This window comes from Empidonax traillii, unplaced genomic scaffold (assembly GCF_003031625.1).
Source record: "Empidonax traillii isolate 1590-97213 ecotype Southwest subspecies unplaced genomic scaffold, ASM303162v1 scaffold1126:size462002, whole genome shotgun sequence".
NCBI lineage: Eukaryota > Metazoa > Chordata > Aves > Passeriformes > Tyrannidae > Empidonax > Empidonax traillii.
In genome coordinates, this window is record NW_020956319.1 from 289,151 (window position 1) to 291,632 (window position 2,482).

Sequence of the window (2,482 nt, forward strand, 5' to 3'; positions counted from 1 at the left end):
CAGAAATGACCTTGGATTCCACTGAATTCTCTAAGTTTACACTACTTTATAAGAAAACCTGGCTGCTGGCACAGAAAGGATTGGTTTAGCACCAGGTCCATGTGGAAGGAAGGTAGGTAAGACAAAGCAGCAAATAATTATTGCAGCTACCAAAACACAGAGCTAGAACAGAAAACCACTACACTCATACAAAACTCCCCTCGGTGTCTGACAAACAGCTGGAATATTCACTGCAAGGAAGTGCAGAAAACAATCTTTACCTGCTCTGGTTCAACATGACAGAACATGGAAATCTTTTCTTTTACTGAGGTATCCAGTGGAGTGGAGCACCTGCAAACAATCTAAGAGAGCAGCAACATCAGGGCTGTGAGGCAGAACAGAAGCACTCGAGCGTTCATGCCATAAACCTATAAAAAGAGCTGACTTTGTGCAGTCTCTGTGATTTGAGGGAAAACAGACCAACTCAGTCACTTTTCCTTTTTTATCACCAGTACACAAGAGCTCCCAACTTAAGCATTATTTAGACAAGAATGTTGTTACAACATGCCAGAAGTGCCTTTTTTAATTCCAAGCCGTGCAACAAGCCTTACCAGATCTGGGGAGAGGCCAAGACCTCTGAGTTCACGAACACTGTTCTGGGTGGGTTTGGTCTTCTGCTCTCCTGTCGAGCTTGGCTGGGCAGAGAAGAGCAGGAGTCAGTACACCAGATTATGATGATATGCAGCAATGATTCATCAGGCTAATCAGGACTGTCCACTCTATTAATCTTGCAAAAGCTTTGACTCAGTTCTTGCACAAATCACATGAACCTTATGCACCCCTGTGTGCTGCCATTTCAATCTCCAAGACTGAAAGCAACGAGCAGAAACCCCAGTCCCAGTTCTGCCCAGTAAGCACTGGAGCATGGGAAGGAGAGGGACAGAGGTTTATCCACTGCTTCCAACAAATACCAAATATTTTACATTTCTGATTTTTCTCTGTAAATCACCTGGCCTGCACAGAGGGGGAAAGAGGGAGAAGAAGAGAACAAAGATTGATCTGTACTCCAGGAACTATCAATCTGCTCTGTCAAATGCAGTTCCAACACAAGGAATGCTTATGCTCTCCCAAATTTAGTATAACCACAGAAAGTTTTTTTCAGCAATGACTCCTGCACTAGAGATTTTTTTTGTTTAGCTAGGACTGCAAATTGTCTCCAAAACCAGAGCAGATAATACAGCTGAGGTTGTATCAGGCATTATATGGCACAAAGCATGTTCATACACTTTTGGTATTAATTGGAGTTCACCTCACCTGCTTGGCACACAAAGATACTTTGTTTTTCTTTGTGATTCCTAATAAACTGATTCTTATCAAAGCACCACTTCATAATACCTTTTCTTAGGTTTATCTTTGACTCAAGAGCCCCTCAGATTGTTATGGTTCACACAGCAGTCAGATGTGAGGGTCTCTGAAAGTACTGTTAAAGAATTACATTAAAAACATGGTCTGGGGCAAAAAACCCAACCAGATTATCTTTCAAAATATTATATTTTCAAATTTCAAAAGTAACCCAGCATATTTCATGAGCAACAGCTAATGTAAATCTTGCAGGGGGAAGGGGAAAGGAAACAGAAACTAAAATATTACAGAACTCCAGGAAGAGCTTGGAATGTGACTTGATTAATGTCTAAATGGCCACGAAGTGGCTTTACAGGCCATGCAAAGGAAAGGAAAGGAAAGGAAAGTGAAAGCTTTCAGCCCTGAAACTCAAGTTCACCTGCAAAAGCCAGGAGACAATTCCACAGAGAAAAAACCAGCAGTTAAAGATGCAAAACTGCCCTTGCTGCAACTCCCAAGCCTTTATTAGACATTTGCACACTTTTTAAAAGTTCTCTTCCTGCCAGACTTAATAGGTAACCACGTAATCTCTGCATTTCTGCACAGAAATACAAAAGTAACAGTACCCCGAGTACAGCACTTCAGAAACCCCTATTTTAGGAAGCAAGTTTTGGTCTGAGGAAGCCTCTGAGCACCAAAGAGTTTCACCTGGGGAACGAGGCTGACGTGGATGTTACAGAAGTTCTCCCTTTTGGCTTTGAACTGGAACTGGCGGAAGGCCTCGATGAAGGGCATGCTCTCGATGTCACCCACCGTGCCCCCGAGCTGGAACACACACACAGGGAGAATTCAGCACCAAAACAGCACCTGCAAGGCCTGTGCTACAGCACATTAAAATATACATAATAACACACAAACATCTCTCCAGCACCTCCCTCTGATTCCCCAAAGGAGCATCAACACCAACACAGCTTCCTCCCGAGGGGCAGCTCCGATCTCTGCTCTGGGGGGAGCAGGGACAGCCCCCAGGGAATGGCTGGAGCTGTGTCAGGGCAGGCTCAGGGTGGATCTCAGGGAAAGGTTCTTCCCCCCCAGGCTGGTTGGGCACTGAACAGGCTCCCCAGGGCAGTGGGCACAGCCCCAAGGCTGCCAGAGCTGCAGG

General features: G+C 44.8%; 1 protein-coding gene across 1 annotated transcript in view; it reads right to left on the reverse strand.

Moving 5' to 3' along the window:
• The window catches only part of CTPS1 (CTP synthase 1), a 19,897-nt gene that overhangs the window by 14,146 nt on the left and 3,269 nt on the right, over positions 1-2,482 (reverse strand). The window contains exons 4-6 of the mRNA XM_027905157.1: positions 2,029-2,145; positions 591-674; positions 261-341 (exon numbers count right to left, since the gene is read on the reverse strand). Coding sequence (XP_027760958.1) covers positions 261-341; positions 591-674; positions 2,029-2,145 — 282 coding nt within the window. The remainder of the gene's footprint in view (positions 1-260; positions 342-590; positions 675-2,028; positions 2,146-2,482) is intronic.